The sequence below is a fragment of the Ipomoea triloba genome, chromosome 6 (genome assembly GCF_003576645.1).
Source record: "Ipomoea triloba cultivar NCNSP0323 chromosome 6, ASM357664v1".
Lineage (NCBI taxonomy): Eukaryota > Viridiplantae > Streptophyta > Magnoliopsida > Solanales > Convolvulaceae > Ipomoea > Ipomoea triloba.
In genome coordinates, this window is record NC_044921.1 from 2,984,612 (window position 1) to 3,010,750 (window position 26,139).

The 26,139-nt window shown below is 34.6% G+C and overlaps 2 protein-coding genes across 2 annotated transcripts; one reads left to right on the forward strand and one right to left on the reverse strand.

The window, feature by feature from the left end:
• The first annotated feature begins 19,022 nt into the window (after positions 1 to 19,022).
• Positions 19,023 to 23,124, forward strand: LOC116022926 (N-alpha-acetyltransferase 50). Its single transcript, XM_031263839.1, has 3 exons — positions 19,023 to 19,293; positions 21,876 to 21,998; positions 22,674 to 23,124. The coding sequence occupies exons 1-3, from the start codon at positions 19,146 to 19,148 to the stop codon at positions 22,889 to 22,891; spliced, it is 489 nt and encodes a 162-aa protein (XP_031119699.1). The 5' UTR covers positions 19,023 to 19,145; the 3' UTR covers positions 22,892 to 23,124.
• On the reverse strand, positions 23,084 to 25,834 carry LOC116022925. The gene is made up of 7 exons (XM_031263837.1): positions 25,655 to 25,834; positions 24,563 to 24,605; positions 24,382 to 24,474; positions 24,225 to 24,287; positions 23,932 to 24,027; positions 23,736 to 23,813; positions 23,084 to 23,408 (listed from the first exon to the last, which is right to left on the reverse strand). Exons 1-7 carry the CDS (start codon positions 25,789 to 25,791, stop codon positions 23,322 to 23,324), a joined length of 597 nt encoding a protein of 198 aa, XP_031119697.1. The 5' UTR covers positions 25,792 to 25,834; the 3' UTR covers positions 23,084 to 23,321.
• Between the last annotated feature and the right edge of the window lie 305 nt (positions 25,835 to 26,139).

Below are 26,139 nucleotides of genomic sequence, written 5' to 3' on the forward strand. Positions count from 1 at the left end.
CAATTACTAACTGCAGTTGGTGTTGATGCGAATAATGCAATGTTCCCAATTGCATTTGCCATTGTAGAAGGGGAACTTAAAGAGATATGGGCATGATTTCTGAAATTGTTAGACCAGGATTTGAACATTTCAGGAAATCCCAATGCTTGGACCATCATCTCGGACAAGCAAAAAGGTTTGTTGCCTACAGTGGAGGAACAATTGTTAGGGGTAGAACATAGGTTTTGTGTGAGACATATGCATGCTAATTTTGTTAAAGATGGATTCTCTGGGCAGTTATTAAAGCAGAAATTGTGGGCAATTTGTAGAGCCACTAATGTACCTGAATACTTGACTAGAATGGAAGAGTTGAGGAAGCTAAATCCCAAAGCAACTGATTGGGTTTCTGCTAGGGAGCCACACCATTACAGCAGGGCATTTCTTTAGCTCTTTTCCAAATTGTGATATTCTATTAAACAACCTGCGTGAATCATGGAATAGTTCAATCTTACAGTTCAGAGATAATGGAATTATGACAATGTGTGAAAACATTACGGTATATCTAATGGTGAGGATGCAACAAAACAGAGACAACATGAAGAAACATCCTTTGAAGATCTATCTCAAGATAATGAAGTTGGTAGAAGAGGCCAAAGACAAGTCCAATGACTAAACTGCCTATAGGTCAAAGGATGATGTGTATGAAGTAGAAGATTGCTATGGAAGGAAATATAAAGTGGATTTAAGCCAACATCATTGCTCATGTAGAAGATGGGAACTCACAGGTATGCCTTTGCTTTATTTTCTAATTTTATTTAGACATAATGAATATATACTACAATATTTGTATATTGTCCACAGGTATCCCTTGCAGCCATAGCATTGCAGCCATTAGGAAGAAAGTGTGCATTCCTGAAGAATATGTTAACAATTGTTACAGTGTGGACTCCTACTTGAGATCTTATGAACCAACCATATTACAGATTACTTCTTCAGAGTTATGGCACAAGACAGGTCTCCCACCCCCACTGCCACCCAAATATAAAGCACAACCAGGGAGGCCAAAAAGAAAAAGAAGAATAGGACTACAAGAATCAGTCGCAAATCAAACTAAAAACAAGGGAAAAGTTGGTGAATTGAAAAGGTGTACCGTCTGTGGAATGAATGGACAAAACAAAAGAAGATGCAAAGCAAAAGACAAGCAGGTTGGAACGGAAAAATCAATTTAAAAGTATCTTAATTAAACCAAATTTAAAACATTTAAAACTTGATTTTTGCAAATAAATTGTGCAGACAATTGAGGAAGAAGCAACAACAACAACTGGAGTGGATGAAGGTGCCCAAGCAGAAGCAACAACAGGAGTAGAGCAAGAAGTAGAACTACAAGATGTTTTTGTTGAAACTCAAGTGCCAACATCTGTACTAGATGAAATGGTAAGTTGAAGTAGAGGATAACATTCAAACAGTTTTTGGTTAATGCCTACAAAAAATGTGCAGGACATGATGAATTCTCAACCAAGTCAGAATGTTGGAAATCGTGAACCTCAAGTATCATATTTCATTTCATCACAGATGGAATAACTTCCAGCACCAAACAATGTCATTAGGAAGGGGGGAAAAGAATTTGTTACTTTATCAAACTCTACAGAAGAAGATGATGAAGGTGTCAAAGCATAACAAAAAAAATAGTCTTAAATTAGATGACTTTGCTAGTACTTTGTATTTTATGCTTAAATTAGATGAATGCACAGCTTTTGATGAATTATGCCAAACTTTGGCAGTATTTTGTGATTAGTTTAGATGAATGCACAACTTCTGATGAATTATGCCAAATTGTGGTAGTTTTTGTGATTAAAATAGATGAATTATGCAAAATTGTAGCAGGTTGTGCTTTTCATGAATTATGCCAAACTTTGACTGTATTGTGTACTTTTGTATTTGGTAGTATCAACTCTACTTTGTGGCTTTTTACTATTGTACTTTGTGACTTTTTGCTTTTGCACTCTTGTCTCTTATGTGCATATGGACAGCACATTATGCTTTAGAACAAGGATTTTTTAAACAAGATTATTAGACAACAACATGAATAAGAAATAATAATCTGCAAATCACCATAAACAACTTCATTTTTTCATTCAAATACAAAATAACTTACACCATCACCTACTACACTTTCATTTTGATTTAGTCTATAATTTGTAGCAAACTACCTCTAAGTTGATAAAAATACAAATAACACTTATTTCAACTGTAAAACACCATCATATGCAAAAACATATTCCCATATCCCTTTCCAAATTAAGGGAAGTATTAATCCTACACTTAATCCCCCCCCCCCCCCCAAATGCATATTTTTGCCTCTTTGGTTATTCAAAGTAAATTCCAACCTACTAATCTTTGCAGTCAGATGTTGCACCTCAACCTCTTTCTTTTCCTTCTCAATTTCAAGTTTCTGGATTTCAGTCTGATGTTTATCCAATCGTTTAAGTAGTCCCCTGACCAAATGTGCTACTCGCTCAGTCACATCGAAATCTAGCCACTGAAAAAAACGACAACTTCCATGCCCCTGCAATTTCCCAACACACTTTATTTAGGGTTTATTCATAATTATTTAAAAATGAACATTTGCAATCAGAATTACTTACACCATATCTTTGACATGCTCGATATCTCTTTCCTAGATTCGCATAGCTCCAAGACATTTTGACGGGTGCAGGAAGACCACAATGACAACGTATCTCCTCCATTGGCGAACATGAAAAGCTTTGGCTTCACCCAGACATATCTTTAGGATTTCATTAATTAGGGTTGTTCAAGGAGAAGAGAAGAAGAAAATAGGAAGAAGGACAAACCTGGTTGACAATGGCCGGGGAACAAGAATGGAGAATAGAGCCTCTGGTCTTCAATCGTGTTCTGTCGTAGTAGGAGCCAGAGTCTTCAATCGGCAAACTCAAATGAGGAAGGGAAAGGGAAAATATAAAAAGAAAAGGTAAAAACAAGTAAATTACATATTTATCCCGACATAACGGTGTACACTAACAGGGAACCACATGTCCGTTATGGGGAGGGGCTATATGTGTAACGTTTTGATAATTGTGGGGCAACATTTACACCTCTCATAATTTAGGAGTGACATTGATAATTGGCATATTATAGAGGGGCATTTTTTACAATTTTCCCTTATGTAAATTTTAGAGCTGTCAAAACGGGCCGGCAGGGCGGGCCCCGCCATAACCCGCCCCGCCGGCGGGGCGGGCTAAAAAGCCCGCCAAAAAGCGGGCTCGAAAAATGACCCCCCGCCCCGCCCCGCCCTAAACCCACGGGGACCCGCGGGGGACTGCCAATCCCCCACTATTTTTTTTTAAAATTTTTTTATACTGTAAACTACTACTACATACAACATACTATAATTACAAAGAAACATAGTGAACAATCAGAGAAAGTTAATCGCAAAATGAAGTATTGAAAATTTGTTTTTAAAAAAAAGTATTGAAAATTTGAAATTTTACAATGAAACAAAATCAGGAATTAAATAAAATAAATTATATTACAAAGCAGGAAAAAATATCTATATGACTATATTTACGTGGTTGTTGAGTGTTGAGTTGTTAACGGACTGTGGTCGGAGACTGAACGGACTAGCCCATCGTTTCTGCGAACCTGCAAGTCTGCAACAGCGAACCTGCGACGTCGTTTCTGAACTAGACGAAATGCGACATCATTTTTGCTGTTACGCTTGTGTCCAAATGACGATTAAAGAAGGGAAGAGATGAAAAGTTAAACTATGCCCGTCTGAAGTCTGAACTGTGGCCTGTGATTTTAGGAAATGGGTGGAAGGATTCAAGGATTTAGTGGAATTTTTAGATTGAAGGTAGAAAGGAATAAAGGAATTATGTTTAGTCTTTCAAAATAAATGGTTGGTTTATGATTAAAGAATTAAAGGGAATAGCCAGGAAGCTCGTGTCCCCCTTCTCTCTACAATTTTTCTCCTCCTTCTCTCTAACTTTTCCGGTCTTCTTCTTCCCTTCTGGCGGTAGCCGCCTCCGCTTACTTTGCGGGATAGCGGAGGCGGCATCTTGCTCTCTTCCCACTATCATCCTTTCCTTTCTTCTTCTCCTCCCTTTTCTTCTTCTTCTTCTTCTCCTTCTTCACCCACCACTGCCACCACCTTCTTCTCCCTTCCTTCCCTCCGGGCGTTTTCTTTTTTTCTCTCCTCCAGCTAGCTGTCTACTTCCACCACCACCGCACCTCTCTTCCCACCACCACGGCGCCTCTTCCACCAACGGCCACCGCACCGCCATCCCACCGCCGCCACCGTTGTACCGGCCTCACCACCTCCACCACTGCCGTCTCCTCCCTAGCCATCTTCCATCTTTAAAATAATATTATATATATATATATATATATATATATTAATAAAATAGGGGGTAGGGTAATAGGTTAACAGCCTTGAGACCTGTGCGTCTCGAGCTCTTAACTTCTTTGTCTTTTACCCTTTTTTGTCTTCTAATATTGTTGTTGTTTTGTCTCCCTCTGCATTTATTGCAGTTGTCTCCTTTTGCATTTATTGCAGTTTATATTTTCCTTCTCGTTATTATACGAGGTTCGTTTTTGGAGTGCTTCAAAGATACATATGGTCATGGCTAGTGTGATACTCATCTTGATCGATGTAGATGACAATGGAATGTCTCTCATGAACATCAGTTCAATTGGGAGGATACCCACTGATGATCCAGTCAAAAACACAAGGCTAGATACGTACCTTCAGTTGGGGAAAATGTCAATGGGCTTCAGTAAGAAGAAAAAGACTCAGGGGGTTTGCAAGTTGCTCCATCCAGAGGTCAACTTGTTCACATTCTGCAAGGCCATCAATCAGTTGACAAAAGTTTTAAGGTCCTATAAGGATCAAAACTCTCTTGTAACACAGTCTGCGAATCTAAGTTTTATTAGCTTAGCTAGAAAATTTAGTTCTATGTCAGATTGTATGGAATGGCTTTACATTCCATTGAACCTTTTTGTACTTGTTTCTAATATTTAATGAAGGTTTATTATTTATCAAAAAAAAAAAAAAGAATTAAAGGGAATGGGGTAATGGGCAGACAATGCCACAATGGGAATCTAATTTTCAGGGATTGGGAAATGGGAAAGTTGATTAAATTTTTTTATAATTAATAGAATAGCTAGTGGATTGGACGTGGCTTGGGGAAAGCTGTCAGCTAAATGTTTTCTTTTTAATATTTAATAGGCGGGCTGGCGGGCTAGCTCACCAGCCCGTCAGCCCGCCCCGCCAAGCCCGCGGGTTAAGCGGGGGCGGGCAAAAAAGCCCACCAAAAAACGGGCCTTAAAAATCAGAGCCCACCCCGCCCTTTTGGCGGGGCGGGACTGGCTAGCCCGACGGGCTAAGCCCGTTTTGACGGGTCTAGTAAATTTGGTCTATTCCTCGTAAATTTGGTCTATTTCTCATAAATTTGGTGTGATGCATTAAAACATTTTTTGATGGGCTTAAAGTTTGAAATTTCAAAGTATATTTCCATTATGTCATTATTCAAAATGCAGGGTCCCTTTTTTGGTTTGGACTCATTAGTATTTGAATATTAATTTTATACTTTGAAAGCTCATATTAAAAATTGTTTTAAGTAGTGCAATTTGTTTGGAATATATGAGTTTAATGTTTAATTTTTTAAGCATATTTGTCCTAAGCATAATATTTTGTTTTAAATTATGCAATATTTTTATTATGCCTTTAGCAATGCATAAATTTAGGATAGAATTATGTTAGTTTAAGTTGGACTTATGCATAAATTAAACATTAGTTACGGTAGTGCCTGGATCTAAGCACATTTGGGCCGTTGATTTAGTTCACCAATGTAAGCTTTAATCATAGGTGAACCATGCAGTTTTTTGGTGTATACCCTACAATTTTTAGGTTTATACCCCTAAACAATTATACATTGAGTGCATATGAATTGATGATGCATACTAGTTTTATGGCCATGACTTAAGAACATCTTGTGCCACTAGTCCCCTTAAATATCATATATTTGGATTTTTTTCCATCACGATCTGATATAATCTGTTTGCTAAAATTTTAAATATTCCTTGCCTATGTGATTTGATTTCAGTTCATTAAAGAATAGACATAGCATCTTTAATTTACTGATTTCTATTAAGTTTCAATCAAGTATGAATGATTAAAAGCTACTTATTTAAAAAAAAAATTGAAAACCAATATAGTAGTGCATTAATATTATTGAAAAAATAGTAAAAGTATAAAAATCCCTAGTAGGACTCTTTGCAGGTATGTTTATATTGTTATCAGTCTTGTGGCTTTCTGAAGTACTTGATGAACTATATTGACTCTAGGAATAAAATATCCTCTAACATAGCACAATTAGTTCGAAGTTCAATCAATACAATTAAATATATATTTTAATTTATAATTATTTAATTTCAGTGAGTCACATTAAAAAGTATTTTTAATTTACTCTAAAAATAATGAAAAATAATTCTTTCAATTAGCTTGTTTAAACTTTTGAAACCAATTGATGAGTTCAGACAATATGAAAGCACAAACATTTTTGTCGACATTAACTAATGATGCCAATTTTTTGTGGTAGAAAGTGATCAAATGTGCAGCTGTTACTTGTAACATTCTTCCTAATACAAGAAAGAAAATACTCTGTTTATATTAGTAAAAGATGAGCGTTAAATGATCCATCCATCTCATCTTTATTATATGCATGAGATTTGGTAATAAATTAATAATTAATAAGTTGGTGGTAGCTAATAATTAATAACTTGGTGGTAGCTAATAATTAATAACTTGGTGGTAGCTAGGAATTGACTAATATTATGAATTTTCTTAATATAAAAGATATTTTAAAAAGAAAATTGTTAAAGTATATACATATTTAACCAAAAGAAAGAAAGAAAAAACTCTTTATATCTATTTTAAATGAAAGAAATGAGTACAGAGTAAAAGAAAAAGCAGTTAACATCACAAATAATACATACAAAGACAAGCAATACGATTTTAGATTATATTTAAAAAAAAAAAAAAACACACACACACATTCTCTCTCTCTCTCTCTCTCTCTCTCTCTCTCTCTCTCTCTCTCTCTCTCTCTCTCTCTCTCTATATATATATATATATATATATATATATATATATATATATATATATATATTTATTGAAGTATTCACTAGTTTAGATATTGTTGTTACACGTACATAAAGTTCAAGTTATTTATAAAAAATGACGTGACAAAACGTTTACTTATTTTCCTAGCTCTAAATTAAAGCCATTATACGCTTTCAGAAAAAAAAAAAAAAACTAAAGCCATTATACATTTATTGATTAATGACTCTGATGGATAAGTTATTAATTCTCTAGGAAAAAATATTTAGCTAAGGAAAAAGAGTACAATCATAACCAAATAATAAACTTCAGGGTATAATATTCATGATTCTAATAAAATGATACTCTCCCTGAAAATAGCATTCTTCAAAATCCATACATTAAATTTCCAAAATTTTTACTACAAAATAAAGAAAATAATTCTATCAATTAGTTTATTTAAAATTTTGAAAGCAGTTGATGAGTTCAGACAATATGAAAGTACAAGCATTCAGGTTGATATTAACTAATGATGACAAATATTTGTGGCAAAAGTAGTAAAATGCGTTGCTGTTACATATAACGTTCTTCCTAAATACAAACATTGAGGTTGAAATTAATTAATAATGACAAATATTTGTGTTAAAAGCAGGGCCGTTCCAATATAAATTGGGGCTCTGTACCATATCTTAAATTGGGCACTTTTTTCGAGTAATTTCTATATATAAATAATAGTTATTTAAAAAGTTGTATCAAAATATAAATATTGAGTTTTTTGCATTTTTAGTCCCACGACTATAATGGCACTTGCAGGATTGGTCGACAACTTTCAAACTTTGTAATTTTGGTCCAGGACTATTGTTTTTGTTGCAAAAATGGTCCTTCCGACGCCGGAAAACAAAAATCGGCGGATTTTCCGGCAATTTTTTGCCGGAAAAAAATTACATATTTTCCGTCAATTTCTTGCCGGAAAAAAAAATTCCCCTTTCAAGTAGGATTAAAATTGAAATTTCTAAAAAATTAATTTAGTTTACTTTTTATTCAAAATTGACATTTCTAAAAATTTCCCTATGTGTTGGCAAATGTTACTACTGAGCAAAATTATTCTAATATTATTTTTACTTTTTAGTTTAAATTTAATCTTAATAATATTATTTTTTGTTGATCTTGAATTTGTATTAATAATTTTAAATTTATACTTAATTGGCTAAAAAGTAAATACAATTTTAATTTAAATGAAAAAGTAAAAATAATTTTGAATTTGTATTTAATTTTACTAAGATTAACTTGGCTATGTATGCTTTTAGAAATGAATTAGTTTTAACTTTAATTAGTTTACCAAAATAAAAAATAATTAAATTGACTACATATGTTTTTAGATATGAATTTGTTTTAACCTAAATTAATTGTTTAGAAATGTCAATTTTAGTCCTATTTGAAAGCAGAATTTTTTCCGGTGAGAAATTGACGGAAAATATGTCAATTTTTTTTCTCGGCGAAAAATTGCCGGAAAATCCGCCAGTTTTTGTTTTCCGGCACCGGTAGGCTTATTTTTACAACAAAAACAATAGTCATGGACCAAAATTGCAAAGTTTGAAAGTCGTGAACCAATCCTGCAAGTGCCACTATAGTCGTGGGACTAAAAATGCAAAAAAAAACTCTATAAATATTGTATCATTGTGACAACATCTAAACAACTATCAAAATTCACATCATTTTCATTGTCACAAGGATACCTATCATCGTTGTGCACACTATCATTTAAATTCTTTTCAATACCACAATCATCTTGATCTTCTATATGAAGATTAGCATCTAACAATTTTTCTTTGGAATCATCTTTTTGCTCATTTATTTGAGTTTGTTTTGTAATGAATTTTTTAAAAGCTCCTTTTTGAGATTGAGTTAGTTGCTCAATTACTCTTTTCTTTTTACGCTTCTCAGACCAGATATATATTTTCTAGAAGACATAATTATAAAATCCTAAGGAAAAAAAAAAGAATTTGTTTAGAAACTCTAAATAAATAATTAATCAAGAAACAAATTCTTAAAACAATAAAAAAAATTATGAAAAATACGTAATTTTTAATTACCTGTTATGAGAATTGAAGAACTTGAGACTTGAGAGTTTGTGTGATCAAGAAGAACTGAAGAATCATATCTACGAAATTACCGAATTGTGAATTCAAATATATAGAGTCTTAATATTTAGTTTAATTTATATATATATATATATATATATATATATATATATATATATATAGGGTTTTTAAAAGCAATTGTCAATTGGGCTCAATTCCATCTTGTCACAAATTGGTCTAATCTTTATACATTTAGCCTAAAATTTTGTAAACTATATATACATATAATTTTTTTTTTTAAATATGGGGCCCCCAATTTTTGGGGGCCCTGTGCGGTCGCACATGTTAGACATGTTCAGATACGGCCCTGGTTAAAAGTAGTCAAATGCGTTGCCGTTACCTGTAACGTTCTTCTTAATACAAATATTGAGATTGATATTAAATAATGATGACAAATATTTGTTGTTAAAGTAGTCAAATGCGCTGCCGTTACATGTAACGTTCTTCCTAATACAAACAAACAAAAAAAAAAAAAAAAAAAAAAAAAAAAAACAAAACAAAAAGACAAAAAAAAAACATTTTATGTTAGTAAAATATGACCATTAAATGCTTCGTCCGTGTCATCTTTATTATATCCATGAGATTTGATAAATAAAAATTAATAAGTTGGTTGCAGATAATAATCAATTAATATTATGATTTTACCCTTTTTTTTTAGTACTATTAACTCTCTAGTATTTGTTCATGCATACTTTCTCTACCTAATCATCGATAATAATTAATAAATACAATCAATTTTGTGGATAATACTAAATTACTAATATAAAAAAGAAACTATAGTTATGTTGAAAGGAAACTGCAGTGTATATAAAATGAAACTGAATGTGTTATACACATATAATTACTTTTTGCGGAATGTAACGGTGTCGTTTCTACCATTTTTTTCATTAATCAAAGTGGCGTCGTTTTGATGCATGGACTATCATGCATTGTGGACCGCGGTCTTAAATAAAATTTGCGATCATCAATAATAATTAATAAATACAATCACTTTTGCGGGTAATACTAAATTACTAATACCTGCAAAATGGCAGCTATAAATACCCCCTTTTCCTCCCAACTATTCCCACAGTAATCATATTCTTAAATTGAGCAAATTAAAGCTAGCAAGCTAGATAATGGCAGTCGTCGTCGGAAACGGAAAGCAGCTGACGTCATTGCTCCTCCTATGTATCATCACCACCGCCGTTATGCCGCCGTGGGCGGAGGCGCAGATATCATGCAGCGACATTATCAACAGCCTTTTACCGTGCATGAACTACGTGTTGGTAGGAGGTAGCATACCGGAGGAATGTTGTAAGGCCATGAAAAGCATAGTGAATAATTTGAAGACGAAGCTAGACAGGCAAAGCGCGTGCGAGTGCATGAAAGCAGGGGTTTCTAGACTCACGCCGGATCAGCTAATACGGGTTCAAGCTATCCCGGGTTATTGTAAAGTCGGTGTTCCTTTTAAGATTAGCCCAGACGTCGATTGTTCAGCAGTCCAAAAGGGAATAAATTAAAAGAAAAAGACTTCTTTCAATATATGTATTAAATCCTTCAAGAAGAGGTGTTGATTAGCATGGTAATATTTAAAATTTAATTCAGACTTTTTAAAATTTAATTATTTCTTTTTTCTTGTGAAAATTTAAATGACTTTAAGTGTCAAATCAACCGATTAAAATTTATTGAAAAATTAGCCATCCTTCTAAATCATTAAAATATATGATTACTTATCAAGTTTATTGCATTTTTCTATTATAAAAATTTGGGGAAAATATCAAATAAGCCGTAACTACCTCTACAATCAATTTATCTAAAACATTTTTCAAGATCTGAGGATTGAAATCGCTGCCTCTTTCTCATTTAGTTTTGGAAAAAGAAAAAAGTAAGCACTAGTACAAAAATTAACAAAATTTCGTAAACCCGAATTGTGATAGAAGTTTATAACACCTCCATTTTTAAAACTAAAGATACTTTTAAAAATATACTTATTCATTTGGAAATTCAATAAAGTTGCGAAAGCGAAAACAGAACCAAAGGAAAATGAATGTTACCGTCACATTCATTTACCTATACCCAAACGCATGACTATTTTAAAATAAATCTTTTAAATATAACTCCGAACTAATACTAATGCAATAAATGAAATACAACCGTCTAAAAAAATCTCTAAATTATTAAATAATAACTCCAAACAACTAGTCTAGGAAGGTATGAATCACTCTCATGCTCAACATGCAAGTTCACCTACAAAAGAATTAAGAAGGGGAAAAACAAGGAGCACATAAAATTAGCAAAACACTAAATACGATTTACTTTACCCCATAACATTTTCGGCACAAACAACAAATATTTGAATAAACATTGGGATTATTGTACACCTTTACATTAACATGTATATACAACCCACAACAACATTCTATTGACTAAACACCCAATCAACATATAATATACATTGAACAATTAGTAGAAGGGTCACACTTGTGTGACACCGTCTCACGGATCCTTATTCGTGAGACGGGTCGGGTTGGGTTGAATCGACATGCAAATGACATACTTATATGCGCAAATGATGCCATACTTATATGCTCAAATTAATACTAATTAGAAATAACATTTTTATTACTTATAAGGCAAAATGTAATACTTTTGAAGAAAAATGTATAGTAATAATTTTGCATTTGATGTAAAAGTATTACATTTTCCATAATAAGTAATGTTCCTCTTACTTATAAGGAAAAATATAATACTTTTGAGGAAAAATGTAATACTTTTAAATCGAAATGTAAAAGTATATATTACATTTTCCCTTAAAAGTATTACATTTACCATTATAAGTAACAAAAAGTTTATTCTTGATTGGTATTACATTTGACTATTTAAGCATATAAGTATGACATTAGTGCGCATAAGTATCACATTTTTACCAGATATGTCTCACGGTGAGACGATCTCACACAAATTTTTGCCTTAGTAGAATGAATCACATTGTACACAGATACTCATTGTTACTTGCACAGAAACTTAACGCATTTAATTTCCCTTCTTTCCATACCAATAGCCATAACCATTTAGACATATAACTCCTACCAATGAGGGTCCACACACCACGTATATAGATATATACACATATACATATAAGTTTTAGAGGAATAAAAAAAATAGGGTTTTGCCAAAACATAATCTGAGAAAAACATTTAACAAATATTTTATAAAATTTCCATAGCACTACCAAAATTTACTAGAGGGTCTAGGAGGCGAAAATACCAAGCAGAGAGTCTTTAAGCTCTCAAAGCAACCACCAAATAGAGAGTTTTCAATCTCTCAAAATAACCACCAAAATCAACTTGATAAACCAGTTGACTTGAGTCTTAATCCTTAAGTATGCATACCCCTAAAAAGTTTCCTAACACAGTGAGTAGAAGAAAATAATAATAATAAAGGCACCATGGACCAAACCAATTGGTGAGTTTTCTTACTCACTCCGGCAAAGTAACCAAAACCAACTAGAGAAATTGGTGGCCAAACCAATCGGAGAGTTCCCCGGCTCTCAGCACCAAATATCACCATATATATGTGTGTGTGTGTGTGTGATGAGGCTATGGGATATATGCCTAATTTTTTTGTTGGGGCTAAGCTCAAGGAATAAGGGGTACAAGACAGAGAGATCAAGGTGGTGCAAGCCAGGTGGGGCGATATCTGTCACCACCGCGCCGCGGGGGGCACTAGCAGGCACGACCACTGCCCGAGGCGAACCGGTTGCGCCCCCAAGCGCGGCCAATCGCCTCGGGTGGCAACTATTCGTGCTGCCACCAGGGCGCGGATGGATGCAACCATCGCCCGGGGGCGAGGCGCCCTGAGCAGACCGATTGCGCCATCCTACGCCCCGGCGGGGTGGCGGCCGGTCACACCGCCACCCGGGGCGCGTGGGTGTGTGTGTGACACCCCTTAATAAATTAATTCGGAATTACCGTCCATGATTATTTTCTAAAATTAAATCCATTCTTTCTAGTGAGCCCAATTCTTGAATTAAGAATATTTCCTAAGGTAATTCCAAATCAAAAACCCAATTCGTTATACTAGTATATATATATATATATATATATTATTTCTAAGACATTTAATTCTTAGTATTATGGGTTTTCTCCTTATTCTATGTATTCATTTATTTAAGAGATGAATCATTTGGCCCAATAATTACTCTTGTACATACAATTGTTATATATAAAGATTCAAGCCCATTCTTCATTAAATCCTTAACCCTAATACATACATATATGTATATATGTATTAAAGTACGTATATATTCAAGACTTAGCTTTATCTAGAGATCACACTCTCTCTCTTCCCCTACTCTTCTCCTTCACGCCATTCTCTACCGTTTCTCTTTCAAAAATTGATCTTCATTTCATCTTCAAGATTCTAGCAATGATCCTTCTTTTATTGTTCTTCAAGAAAGATCATGGTATCCTACATTTCCTTGCATTTTCTTCCCTTTGTTGGCTATCTTCATGAACTCTTTCTTTCTTCTTGTGGTGGGTTTTGGGTTGATAGATGATCAAGGAGGTGGTGGCTTGCTAGGTTGAGCTCTTGGATGTTTAGGTTAGATAGCTAGCTTGAAAGGTAACACTCCATGTCTCACAAAACCTATTTTCACTCTCTTATATATGTGTATTTAGTGTATTTGGAATCCTGAGAATTATTCCTTGAAATAGCTTGTGTATTGCTTGATTCTTGAGCTTATCTTATGTATTCTTGGTTTGTATTGGGTATTCTTGATTCTTGGTATGATTGTTGTTATTTTGAGGGATTCCATGTGTTATTTGACCTCTGAGATGTCTATTCTGATAATATTCTAGGTACTGGAATAACCTATTGTATTTATCGTATCATTTCTGTTGAGTCTGAGTTGTTGTGCGTTGGAATTGTTCTTGCGGTGCGAACTAGCAGTATAATGTGTCCTGCGAGGCTGATCCGCAAGAGAAATGGCGGTAGAGAGTGGCGGTGTGGTGCGGTCTGTGAGGCTGCTCCGCTGCCTCTAGTGGTTCAGTGTGGCGGTGCGTTGTGGCCCGCCAACTTGTACTGTCAATTGTAGTCTGGTTGCTGTTCTAGTGTGTATTTCCGATACCCAATGCTTTGTATTCTATACTTGATTCCTAAGGTTCATTCTGAGAGTTATGTTGAGTTTCTTACCTTGATATTTGAGTATGGATATATTGATCTTGGTCCTTTATGTTGGAGTATTTGTTGAGTATTGTTGGTTTGACTCTTTGGTTGACATTCTGAGAATGTTGGTCATGTTATTCATATTCTGAGTCGGAGTACTTCTCTGTATGAGTATTTCCTTTGGAAAATGAGTTAAGTTTGATATGTTGTGGTCTTGGATTCTTGTGATTGATTCTTTGAATTCCATGTTGTTACCCTTTGAATAATACACTAAACATGTAAACGGACAATTTTACCCTTTTATTTGACCTCAATTTAACCAAAATTTGACGAAAGGACCAACATTGGAAAGAATTTGAAAGTCAAGGGACCTAAATTGTCCAAATTAAAAGTCGGGGGCTAATTTTGGAAAATCAACATAGTCGGAGGACCATTGTTGGAATTAACTCATATATATATATATATATATATATATATATATATATATATATATATATATATAATTGTTTGGAGGAAATTGAGCTTATATGCTCCTATTATGTGATATTGTGATATGTGAATCATATCGTGGTTTGGAGGACTTTTGGTCAGGAGGCTGTGAGCTTTGACTCCAGGGTGTGTACGGTTGGACTGGTGTTTTGGATGGACTGGTGAACCCGAATGGACAGGTGTTATGGATGGATGAGGAGTAAAGGTTGGAACAACTCTAAGCCTATTCTATGTTCTTGGTTGTGTCACTCTATGTTGAGTGCTTGAGTTTATTGATTGGTTGGTTACCTTAATTGTTGTTCAGTTGAGGTTGTACCTCATTTGAGTGTCTTGTTATTGAATTGTGGTATTGTAGATTCATTCCTTGATATTGAGCCTGTTGAGATGTCTTTGGTTTATGATTCATTCAGCTTATTTGTTGTTGAGTCTCTTGATGTTTAAACAATGATGGTTTCGTTGGCATATATTCCATATGCGTGTGTAAAATCTATTTACAACACTATGGTATATTATTGTATCCTTACGAGTGTGAGTGGAGTATTACTTAGTATTTCTTTGCTAATGTGTTATTAAATGTTTTCCAGGTATGGAGTAGATCCGGTACGCGAGCGCGCTAGTTTATCATTTTATTCCTCTTTTACGTTTTAGCTTAGTAGTTTGATGTTTAGACTTTGGGTCTGCGTGCCTTAGAACTTTGTTGGATGTAATAATGGATTAGTTTATGTTTTAGTTTGATGATTATTTAACTATGATTGAACTAGCCTTAGCATCTAGGCCTTGTGGACTTAGATGTGGTGTAGCACCCCGCCTATGTTATAGATTCGCTTCCACATTTTTGTTATTTAAGTGTTGAGGTATCCATAGCTTTATCTTAAGATTATTGTTTTATCTTAGCCCGTGATTTAGGGGTGTTACAGCGTGCGTATGCGCCATACCCCTCAGGCATGGCGCGGGTTGTGTCCGTTCCTCCGTGTTCCTCGGGGAGTTGACTAACGGTCCTAGGTACATGGCATGTGATCGGTGGTGGAGGTAGTTAACGATAGGAAGACATAGGGCGCATGCTTGGTGGGAGTTGGCGGCATGTTGATGCCTTACAAGTGGAGGGTGTAGGATGGTCCATCAGTAGTAAAAAGAGGGGGCGAGGGGGGGGGGGGCTGGTCCATACAGGGCATCCATCAGGACACGATCCACTTCATAGCTCAGTGGTCTAGGTCTTCTCCTCCCTGCTAGTATGCCTGGGTTTAAGTCCTAGTGGTAATTTAGTTGGGTTATTCTTTCCAATTTACAGAGTATTTATTAGTATCTCATTTCCTTATTTATTGTATTTGTTCATTAGCCCTCCTATTATTTATTTATTTATTATTTATTATTTGGGTCGCCATTTCTTGGGTCGATACTCTTTGGGCTTTTACATATTCTGTTGGGCCTCACGCCCCAGTTAATAATATTTTTATTTCCTATTCCATTTTATATTATTATACCCGATTTATGGTGGACCCGGTCCCGATAAAACCATCATTGAATTGGCACCATCTATGGGGAACGCTACAAAAGGCACACGTTTCTAGTCTCTATCAGTTCTTGTACAAGCAGCCCAAGTATGCCAAAATGGTCGAGTTGCGAAGTGTAAATTCACCTCGTAGGGTCAGTGGGAAAATGCGAAATGCTACCAGGCTGGCTTCGCCACCCTTCAGAGGCGAAGGTGCTCCCGTTAGAATGGCAAGATCCGGCAGAGGAACCAAGAGAGCCTACTCTACCACACCGGATGTGGAGGTTGCCCCTGTGCGTCATGAAGTTTCCAACACCGTGAATGGACTTCAAAGACGAAACTCCGTGGCCCTACGCCTTGGTAACCTCGGGGGTAGGCCTAGCTCACCCTAGGTTGAGCGTAGCGTGAGGAAAAGCCTACAGGTCTCCCTCGATCGAGAATCTGGGTGGGGAAACGAGATCCTCAAGAAGATTCCCCAACCTGTTGAGGAGTTAGAAGGTGAAAGCACCTATTGTACCCCGATGGCGGAAGGAGCTCACAGTGGATTCATAGGCCCCTCCCGATGGCTGGGCGAAGAAGGTGGATGCTAGGACCGCTGAGTTTCTCCAATGGAAAGAACGGGGTGACCTCCCAGAGATACCTAAAATCGCGGTGACCCCATTGGTCACCGAAAGAATAATGAGGGAGCCCCTCCCCCCAACTTCAAACCTCCGACCGTCAAGCGTTTTGACGGCTCCGAAGACCCTCAGGAGCATATTATGACATACTAGCACTAGGCCACCATGATGCTAGTAGGATCATCCAAAGCGGCAATGCGAAGGGCCTTTTTTTTTTTTTTCCATCCTGGCGGTGAAGTTTATTACCCATTTCATAAGAGGAAAGAAGGGTCGAAAGCACTTTACACACCTCACTACCGCGAAGCAAGGGGCAGAAGAATCTCTAACCGAATTTCTAGTTTGCTGGCGAATAGAGGAGGCAGTCGTGGAAAACATAGACAATAAATTCGCTATTGTGATGTTTATAGATACTCTAACAGGGTGTTTGGTTGGAGGGAATTACAATTCCTTTCCCACGTAATTCCCACTTAATCCCGAAGGGAACTAAATTCATTCGTTTGGTTGGAGGGAATTGCAATTCCCTCATTTTCATGGAATTAGAATCCCATGGCCCCCCCCTGGGATTTTAATTCAATGGAATTTAGGAAGAAAAAAAGATAACCTTGAGACAAAATTACCCCTCCCTTATTTTAACATAAAATTGATGTCTAACATTCTCTTCAAAATCATAGAGTGTATTATTCTTCCACTTCCCTTTGTGTATGTTCATTTAAATATTTATATACAACAACTTTTGTGTATGTTCCTTAGAATTCTTTATATGTATAATTCTACAAAATTTCTGACTATCCAAATCAAATGCTTGTGTTTTTTTAGTTCAAGAGATACGGTAGATGAGTGCTTTTGAATTTAATATGTTATATTTTTTGGGTTTGAGTATGCAAATGGGTCCAATAGGTACTTGTCATTTAAGAATATAATACTAATAATAATAATAATAATAATAATAATAATAATAATAACAATAACAATAACAATAATAAATAAATAAATAAATAACAACAACAACAATGGGCATTTTCGACTTTATATTACTTATTCCCTCTCAATTCCCATGTATACCAAACATTGGAATTGAAATTCCCAGTAATTTTATTCCCGCATACCAAACACTAGAATTTAAACTCCCACTTTATTCCCGCATTATTCTTTTCCCATAGAATTACAATTCTTTTCCCACCAAATTCCCTCCCTCCAACCAAACGCCCTATAAAGGCAGGATAGCTCTATAAGAGTTTGTGTATTTTAGATTTTAGTATTAGAATTGTGAACTTCTAAAATATTGTTTTTAAGTTTTAGAAATTTGTGAATACAATGCAGGGTCATCACAAATTATGAATTTTTAAAAGATAAATTGTGAACATTTAATATGTAAATTGTGTATCTTTGGACCCGGGTCCACAGAATAATTTGCCCTTAATAAGAGCACATGTAGAAAATAGAATTCTTTGAAAATTTCTAAAAGAATAAGGTTCAAATAGGTCATCGAACTGCACACGATAATGCAAGTAGGTCACCCAAACCTAAAAACCTAAAATTGAATCCCTAAACTAACCCATTTCATGCAATTCCTCAAATTTGTAGATTTCTAACAGGTAATCCTAAACTTAAAATATTTTTTTTTAATTTAAATAATTATTTAAAAAAAAAACCGTCTCAGGCAATGGAGATGAAGATTCCACGAAGAAGGTATCTTCATCTCCATGGCCGGAGACGGCTTCTTTATCTCCGGTGGAGACTTTTTTGTTTTAATTTTATTTAAATAATTATTTAAATTTAAAAAAATATATTTTTAAAATTTAGAATTACCTGTTAGAAATCTACAAATTAGAAAAATTGCATGAATTTGTTAGTTTAAAAGTTCAATTGTAAATTTTTTAGATTCAATAACCTAATTGTATTCTCGTGTGCAATTGGATGACATATACCCTTGTTCCAATTCTAGACTAAACAAAAATCTTATTTGGGCCTTCGTCTCGTTGGCCCAAAAGAGCCCATAATACAGCGCCGTTATACATTGGTGCTGCTTAAATCCCTTTCTCCGACGGCCGACCGATCAGACTAGCCAGACGGCGGCTCCACTTCTCTCTTTCCACACGTGGTAGCGGGACTAAGACCTTCCTCTCTATTTATATATATACATCTGTTTTCTGAAGAAAGAAAGAATGGGACGTGAAATGGCAATCTCATTGGACGGAGTTAGGGACAAGAACTTGATGCAGCTGAAGAAACTCAACACCGCTCTCTTCCCTGTCCGCTACAACGATAAGTACTACGCAGATGCTCTTTCTTCTGGCGAATTTACCAAGCTAGGTCTGCCACTCCCCTTCTCCTTTCGCTTATTTTTCCCTTTTAATCAACCGACCCTTTCTCCTTTTTGATATTGAGCTAGAGGCAAGAAGATGATGCATCTGTGTTTTTATTTATTTTTTACTAAATCCTGTCGCTGGGTTTTGCTCATAGTTCAATCTTCTCAAGTCTGTATAAATAATATATACTTTTTTAAAAATTGTTTATGGTCAATATTGTTTTGATTTTGTTCTTTTATGGCTTTGGAAAATTCTATTTCTGGGTTTTGTTCATCTTCCGATGGATATGAATGGTTATTATTGATTAGTTCAGTAGAAAAAAGTGTGGCTCTTAGCTAATAATGACAGTAGTCTAGCTACAATGCGAGTGTATTTTATCAACTATTGGTTATAGTTTTCTGTTTATACCCAGCCTTATGGATCTCTTGCCTCATTATTGCTATAAGAATTCAGTAATGTAAGGGAGTAGAGATTGCAGAAAATAGTATATCAAATTCATGGAAGATGGAAATCTTTCATTTTGTTTTTTGTTTGAAGCTTTGGTTGCAGGAAAATGACATGGTTAACTGCCCTTGAATTAAAAGGAATAAAAACCCATTAGAACTTGCATTAAGAGAGATAACTGCACTTAATACTTCGGAGCTGGTTTTGTAAACCAAGTAGTTTGTTTGGAATCAGTAAAGGACCTGTGGTTGATTGGTACTGCAATTAATCAGTTAATTATTTGGTAATAGTCTGGTATTGTGACATTATTTCCACCTAACCAAATAGGAAAGGGAGGTGATGTGATAGTAATGTGATTGCTAACTTCCACTTAGGAATTGTGACATTACCTTTCAAGTATTCAAAGATTGCCTTTTGAATTAGGGGTGTTTTCAACTTTTTCCCTTTGAGAAATAGTTATATAAACACACACATTATGTTTAAATTTATGTTTATTTATTTATATGTATATTTATATACATATATTGACGGCATTAAAGTAAAATACACATTCTGATAGAAATTGTTACCATCAACTAAACACGTTAATATTGCATTCCTGCAATCTTAACGAAACACAGAATTGAACATATTCCCAGTAATGTGCATAAAGTAATGATGTTTAATGTTTTAGAGGATAATCTAACATTCCTTGAACCAAATGCCTTCTTTTTGTAGAACAAAGATGTTGATTGAAGAAAATAAAAGAAAAGAAAAATCTCTGTTAATCCTCTATCTCTAAGTTTGTAGTCATATATACATAAAAATTCTTTTCATAGAAATGCGATCTGCCACAGCTCTCCTCATTTGATTGGATTTTAGACTGCTCTGTTAAGATGAGCTTAAACAGAGTTAAGATGTGTACAAGATAAGTAACTAAGAAGAGAGTGCTAAGTTCCAGAAAACGAAAAGAGACCACATTAGATTAATTTTACTTCGTATTTGAAGTGTGACATAAGACAAATTGAGAAAATCAATTCAGATAGTTTGGATGTGTTTACTGTATACATATATTTTAACCAATTAAGAAAGGAACAGGAAGACCAAAACTTACTTGTTACTAAGCTATTAAGAAAGATACACTACTATGAATGAAGGGAGATGTAAAATTCTTCTAATCAACCTCAACTAAATTAGAATTATGGTTTAGTTTAGATTTTTTGAGGGTATGTGCAAGAATGTAAGCGGTTGCAATGGCCTCATGGACTGTTGGACTTGAGATATGTGTTGAGACAGTCAATTTGTACAATGTATCAAATCTGGTCATTTTAATGTCTTTTTATGCTTTTTAGGTTGTGTTTAGTAAGTAATTGTATTAAAGGTTGCTTCATCCTTGGTGCTTTTTCAAGAAAATAATCTTACAATGATCACCTGAGAGTCTGAGACTTCGTACATGAAAATAAGTGCAGTTCTATACATGTAATTAATTGATTATCCAGTAACCAGGGGTAAAGTCTAAAATTTAAAATCTTCTGTTATCCCCACCTTCCACTTTCCCCAACAACATGCTGATGGATCTGCCTATGGTGTGGGATTTTTCACCATAACAGAGTAAAGAAGTTTCTATGACTTGCATCTTGTTTATAACCATCAATAAGCTTTTTTTTTCTTCCCTAAATGTTATGGATTACTTGCTAATGTTTGAAGGTGTCCTATCTAGTGATTGTTTGATAAAATCTTTTGTTTCTTTCTAATGCTTCCAGTTACTCTCTGTTTGCCATAGTTTTTAATTTCTTTTTGTTTTATGATCTTTTTATTGATCAACATATTACATATCTGCATCCTCTGCAGTCATCTATTCTTATTAGTTATCCTTAGCTTATGCTGTTGCGACAATGATGATTAAGAATATATAAAAACACAACACTTTCATTAATATTGTAAACCAAAAAGTTATTTGAGTCAAACATATAATTCTTGAGATATTGGGAAAATATGGTTCAAGTATTACCTTTTTATTGTAAAATTTTCATGAAAAAACTCAATTTTCCATTTCCAAATATTTAAGATATATTTACTTAAGAATCTTATACCTATTAAAAAATTGTCATTTAAATGTTAGGATATTAAACATATGTGCATGGTCTATTGCTTCTTATGCAGCATACTATAGTGACATTTGTGTTGGTGCAATCGCATGTCGGCTTGAGAAGAAGGAAGGTGGGGCTGTTCGTGTATACATCATGACCTTGGGTGTTTTGGCACCTTATCGTGGATTAGGTGTTGGTAAGCAGTCTATTTTAACATCTTGCTTATTGTATGCTTCATTTTCTACCCCCTAGAATAAATGAGGAGAAAAAGGTACTTTTGGTTACTAAGGTAGAAGTGTTTTGGTAAATTCACTCACTACGATATCAAGTGTAGTAAATGTACTCCTTAATTATCCACAAAATAGCCACTTTGGGGGACTAAACTAGCTACCTTGGAGTATAATTAAGGGGTACATTTGTAACACTGATGTCTTAAGGACTGAATTTGTAAAGCGCTTATCATCTTAGAGATAAAGTGCTTTTTTTTCCCAATAAATAATTCTAGTCACATCAGCTTAATAAATCATAAATGTGTTTACGAGTTTTTTTGCTGGATGACTCAACTCAAACTTTCTTGTTTTAGCCTCTATTTTGTTATCTTGCCAATCAAATTGGCTAAAATGCATCATGGGTTACTATAGTTTTAAAAACTTTTATTTAGCTCGAGTCTGCAGAAGTGCTCTCTTAATGATATTTTTTAAGAACTAAGGGCAAGATTTGGTGAAGAATTAAGGAAAGAAAACAACAATGATTTTGAACTTTTCATTAGTACAAAATTAGTAACCGTAGTAAATATGGTTATGGTTTACATACATCTTGGGAAATTCAAGTTTTTGAGTTTAGTTGATTGTGGTTAATATTATTACTGCAGGTTCAAAGCTGTTAAATCATGTGCTTGATCTGTGTGCTAAGCAAAACATGAGTGAGATTTACTTGCATGTCCAGACAAATAATGAGGATGCCATCAAATTCTACAAGAAATTTGGGTTTGAGATTACAGAGACCATCCAAAACTATTACACAAACATCACTCCACCAGACTGCTATGTTGTAACCAAATTCATCACTCCATCCGAGGCGAAGAAATAACTCAACTCAACTCATTCGGTCAAGCTTCAGTTTTTCCAGTGCCCATGTTTCTGAAACTTGTTATTACTATTATTGGCAGTGTGCTTTTCATGAATCCCATGGGAATGCCATTGATTTGTTTTTTTGAACTCTTGAGTGCAAGAAAATGATAGTCTAAAGAGTTATTAATGTACTACTGTAAGAGAAACACAATTTTGTTCAATTCAAGACAATTAATTATTAGATTTTCCGCATCTCTAATGCAAGATGCAAATCTATGTTTTATACACAGTTTTATCTACATAAACACCACTTTGATGAGATAGATCACTATTTTTATACACAAGTATTATTTGTTCCACATATTTACTTACTCAATTATATATATTCACTAACAACAAACATGCTTCAACATCTCATCACTGTGATAGTGTGACGGCTGGCTGGCTGTTCAGTAAGCCACGCCGCCAGAGAAAGCATCTCCGTCATGAAGCAAAGACTCTGTCAACCAGTAGCCATCCCAAGAACCACCAACCCTCTGTCAGTCAGAAGCCACTTGTCAAATACTATCATCAGCAGTTCAGCGCAAAAAAAAAAAAAAAAAAAAAAAGGATCTATTCATATGTATGTAAAATGCATGGAAGACGACTTCTTGTCTATTCATATGTATGTAAAATGCATGGAAGACGACTTCTTGTGGATTAGAGAGATGGGAGCATTTGGCCATTTGATGTTGATGGATATCAAGCTCCCTCCCAATATATTGCTTATGACCCAGATGACCGACCGAATTTGAAGCCAAAACCCTAAACAATAACATATGAACTGAAGTTTGATTTAAATAGGATAGGAGCAAAGCAAAAACCTGAACCATGGTAAATTGGAAGGTTTCTTCCTCCTCAGGTCGAGATCCCCGGACCCAAACCCTCTGCTTATACTGATTCTATGACATGCATATATTCAGAAAGTAGAACCACCATTAGATGATCATCTTTGTATCAGTTTAGTTACCATAAAAATCATGGTCATCAATGATGACAGGAATGTCAAACTTTTCATACCTCATTAACTTGCAAACTACTCAAAATTTTCCTCTCCCGATGCCCAAGCAGAATCCTATAGGTTGAATGGTGAAAAATCCGTCTGAATCGTTCAAACTGCATGATGACACAGCAGTCCAATGCAAAACAAGTTACCCAAACAAATCATTTCTTTCTTTCTTTCTTTCTTTTGTTCTAGAGTGCAGTTATTCTGTCAAAAGACTTTTTTTGAATGCATAGTTCCGTATAATCCCTTTATTACCAAAAAGGTATATAACACGATGTTGCGGTGAGAATATTATAAATTTACTGACCTGTCCCAGATCAAAGAAGCGTCCAAAATATGTAGATCTTTCAAAAGGATCAAAGCCAGCAAACTACACAAAAAAGTAAAAAAGATAATAAAATTGTCCAACTGGAGATCAGCAGCTCACACAAAAGACAGTAATATGTTTTAGTTCAAAATTGCACCCTGTACATGACTTCAATTCCGTAATCTTGACGGGGCTGGTCATTAAACATCAATGCATCAAGTTGGTACCGGACAGCATCTTCTGCGCTAAACTATTGAAAATACAGTAGTAAATGGATGCATTTAAGATCAAACAGAGATTTCTACAGTAACTGTTTGGAGTGGAAGTTACACACTTACACTTAGTCTCGGTCCAAAGGGCCTTTTTTGGCGTGATTCAAGCCTAAGGAAACAAATACTATAATTAGAATTCATACTTCCATATAACAGAAATAAAGTCAAAGTTAGGCCAAGAAAAAGGAAGACCATCTATTTGCTCCCAAAAGAAAAGTTAAAATCTAAAGAATGATTACTTAAACCAATTATCCCAACATTATTTTTTATTTTCCATTTTCAGTTTCACCAAAAAAAAGGTATTAACATCATATCTACACCGCAGATATAAACATAGGATTATCATTGAAGGATCTACACTTGAGTAAATGCATCCAAAGTGAGACAAAATTTAAGAAAACATCTAACTCAAACACCGGTGAGTATCTGTCTTAAATGGAGGTTATAGAGGAGCATGTTCTACATTTACACAAATGGCTCAGTACTATAAAATCCAAACATGCCAATTTTGATCAGTTATTCCTCAAACCTCACATATTCACATTTTCTTGTGTTAGTAAAACAATACATATTCTAACTGATATGAGATTATAGGTTCCCAACATGAAGCAATTTACTCTATCCAAACAATGGAACAATGGCGCCATAATCCAATAATAATGACATAGCCTGCAGCATCCTTTCCATTATGTTTAGTGTCCTATCAAGACTTTTATGGACCATTAAGTCTGAATTTTCATTTATAACCAATGGGAGATTCCATACCTCAGACCAAAATGGAGTACTTAGTTTATAATGTTCCTCAAGGTAAAGTTTTATGTTATTCTTTTTGTTAATTTATTTTACTAGCTACTGAAATCTCAATGAATTTATGATAATAAAATAATTCATCTAGCATTATCACAAGCCTAATTTACTTGTTCATTAGAATAAATAAATAGTTATAAAAACAAAAGAAATCAATTCCAGTACTCAGAAAAAAAAAACCATTTTATCCGCAAAATTAAAATAAAAATAATTTAGACTGAGAGCTTCAACATTTGGTTTTGTTTTCATTCCCTTATAAATTATCCAATTTTTGAACATATATTCAGAACATAAAAATGATCAAAATACGTCAAAACTACAAAAATAATACATATACATAAGTGTGTGTACCAATCAGCTGAGAGGAAGTCAGGGACATCCGCAGAAGCACTGATACGAGAGCTGAAACGTTTGGCGGAGCTGAAGGGCTTGGAGAAGAGGGACGGAGACTGCGGGTTCGAGGAGGGCAGTAACGAGCAACACGACATCGTATGCTCCGACCAGTTCTTTCCGCTACACTGGTGTAGACGATTTTTTCCCCTCAAATTTATTTGCATTTTTTTTAACGTAAACACATAATTAAAAGAGTTAATTTCATAAATAATGTTTTGACTATTAACTTTTATCAATTTTTGTTTTTAACTTTTAATTTGACCAAAATTAGTCCCTTAACTATTGATTTTGTATTAATTTTGGTCATTTTATTAAATCTATATTAAATAGGTGTTAAAATTAAAAATAAAAATGTAAATATCAAATATTTAAACTTTTATTCTTCACTTTGTTTTCTCTCCTGCATCGCAAGATTATATAGGGAACAATGTGAGTCAATATAT

Excerpts from the sequence above, each read along its gene's own strand:
- LOC116022926 (XM_031263839.1), top strand. The coding sequence starts at position 19,146 with ATGGGACGTGAAATGGCAATCTCATTGGACGGAGTTAGGGACAAGAAC. Across the intron at positions 19,294-21,875 it reads TGGCGAATTTACCAAGCTAG|CATACTATAGTGACATTTGT; the intron begins GTCTGCCACTCC and ends CTTCTTATGCAG. Across the intron at positions 21,999-22,673 it reads TTATCGTGGATTAGGTGTTG|GTTCAAAGCTGTTAAATCAT; the intron begins GTAAGCAGTCTA and ends TTATTACTGCAG.
- LOC116022925 (XM_031263837.1), bottom strand. The coding sequence starts at position 25,791 with ATGTCGTGTTGCTCGTTACTGCCCTCCTCGAACCCGCAGTCTCCGTCC. Across the intron at positions 24,288-24,381 it reads GAATTGAAGTCATGTACAGG|TTTGCTGGCTTTGATCCTTT; the intron begins GTGCAATTTTGA and ends TTTTTTGTGTAG. Across the intron at positions 23,814-23,931 it reads GTAGTTTGCAAGTTAATGAG|AATCAGTATAAGCAGAGGGT; the intron begins GTATGAAAAGTT and ends TGCATGTCATAG.